This window comes from Alligator sinensis, unplaced genomic scaffold (genome assembly GCF_000455745.1).
Source record: "Alligator sinensis unplaced genomic scaffold, ASM45574v1 scaffold1979_1, whole genome shotgun sequence".
Lineage (NCBI taxonomy): Eukaryota > Metazoa > Chordata > Crocodylia > Alligatoridae > Alligator > Alligator sinensis.
The window spans coordinates 114,298-116,643 of NW_005843419.1; the positions used below are offsets into that span (position 1 = coordinate 114,298).

The 2,346-nt window shown below is 38.5% G+C and overlaps 1 protein-coding gene across 1 annotated transcript in view; it reads right to left on the reverse strand.

Annotated features, from left to right (window-relative positions):
* The window catches only part of COL6A6 (collagen type VI alpha 6 chain), an 84,947-nt gene that overhangs the window by 62,868 nt on the left and 19,733 nt on the right, over positions 1 to 2,346 (reverse strand). Inside the window, exon 6 of the mRNA XM_006038640.3 lies at positions 1,725 to 2,282. Within this exon, the coding sequence (XP_006038702.1) occupies positions 1,725 to 2,282 (558 nt within the window). The remainder of the gene's footprint in view (positions 1 to 1,724; positions 2,283 to 2,346) is intronic.

The window sequence follows — 2,346 nt, forward strand, 5'->3', positions numbered from 1 at the left end:
GAGTTAAAATATCATTGGGAAACTGTTTCTATTGAACTTAGAGTACATAAGGCAATGCTTTCACAAAATATTTATAGGGAAAATTTTCACCTCTCTCTCAAGTCTATGGATCCTTTTGTAAATAGTTTCATTCTTTTCACAAAGGAAAACAACCAGATGCTTATTTCACACCTGAGCTAAACAGCAGTCTAGCTCAATGTTTTAATTTATTGCTATGGGCAGCTGCCTCTCTTTTCATCCTACAGTTTACTCCCTGAGGGTGCCTATACAAGAGCACAGAGGCTGCTCCAACACGATGGAATTCTAGCGCATTGGGGCTGGAATTCTAGTGTGGCCATTACCATGCTCCAGCAGCCTCCTGCATCTTGTGTATCAGCATCCCTGTGCTTAAAAATGTTGGCAGGGGTGCTTGAACTAAAGCTCATTCAATGAGTTTTAGTTCAAGCGCCCCCCTCCTGCCGTTTTTAAGCACAGGGACACTGATACACAAGACGTGGTGGCACTTTAATTAGGACGGTTCTCAGAGCCACTCTAATTAAAGTGCTACCCCCACCCCCACTACCGCTCCTGTAGCATGTGTAAAAGCGTTCTTGGATTTTCTGCTAGAAGATTAAGCTATATTCTGTACAGGCCAAATTCTTTCAACTTTGTTAGAAGTGCACAGACTGAAAATGTAGCCCAATGTTCTGTGCACGTTACTGCAAAATTTATAATGTCTCCTTCAGTTCATGCTATATCATAATACACCTCTTACAGATACCTTAAATAAAGGGATGCTGTTCAATCTACCAGTTGCAACGAGTTTTAATCCAGCAACAACATTACAGGCCATTTATAAGATGCATAATACTTGAAGTAGTACTTATAAAGCAGAACTAATACATTATCAGTGCTTCCACTAGACCTACACTGTAGTTAATATACAACAGTTTTCATGAAGAGTGTACATTACTCACAATTTCCATCCATTTCCTCTACTGCTTCTCCCAATACATTTTCTTAAAGGTTGGGCTTAAACAAAAGTAGGTCTGAAGTACAATGGGACTGAACCATATTTGAAAACCAAACTGGCAAAAGCTTTTAAATACTGTTCCAAATGCTCTTAAATATGGCTCCAACAAAATTGGTTTCCAATATTAATTTGCTGGTTAGCTTGGAGAGGAGCCAAACATCTAGAAAATAAACCATACCCTAGTCTTTTTAGGGTTTCAGTGTAAATCATATGTTTCTCAGGAAAATACAATATCATAGGGCCTGATTCATCCAGTATTTACAAGTTGGTCTTCTATGGAAGATCTTCAATAGAAGCTGCACCTCTGTGAAGAGGGCAACATAAGGCAGACAGTACAAATGAGAATCAGTCCCTGAAATCCCTTAACTTAGCCAGAACTGCTGGAAGGACCCTAGGTATAAGTACAGTAAATATGTTTCTCAGCCTTAATGCACATTATTGTATGTATTATATTTTTAAAATTTTGACATTTCTATTACCTAAAAAATATAATAGCTTTGAAAACTCATTGGTTAGGCCTTCTGGTAAGGTGACCTACCTTTGTTTAAACCCATACCTCTCATCCTTGTATGCCTCTGCATGACAAGCTGACATTCAGAGGGAAAGATGCTCTTTTTTTATTCTTCATTGAAACAGTTGAGTTCATGATCTAAATTGCTGCCACCCAAACACACAGAGATCAATGTGAGGTACTAGAAACTTCAGTACTTACCCTCAGGAGGACTGCATACCCCAAAAATGATATTGTCTTCTATGCGCTTCATCAAATCAAAATTTTCAACATAAAAAACAAATTCAGGCTTCCCAGAAATCTCTTCTAGCTGAGTTTTTTTTGCATTAAAAACTCCAACCGAGTAAATAATAATGCCATCCTGTCGTAGGGCTGTTGCTGGTTCTTTTACTGCATCTTGTGCTTCCCCATCGGTGATCAGGATAAGAATTTTTTTGACATTGGGACGTGCTCCTTTGGAAGGTTGGAAATACTGAGCCACAAAAGTCAATGCATTTCCAGTTAGTGTATTTTGATTTATAAGATTCATTCTATCTATAGCACTAACAATTTCGCTTTTGGTAGAGTATTGGTTGAGCTGGAACTCTTCCCTGGGAACATCACTGAACTGCACAACCCCAACTTGCACTCGTTCCGTGCCAATGTCAGATTTGTTCACCAGTTCTCTCATAAACCTTTTCATTTTGGCATAGTTTTCGTATCCGATACTCCCAGAACTGTCCACCAGGAACATGATGTCAGCTTTCATTTCTTTGCAGGCTACAGAAGAATTTGTTTAAAATTAGTATAACCCAGGTTATTTTTATTTAAAACATGATAGGGA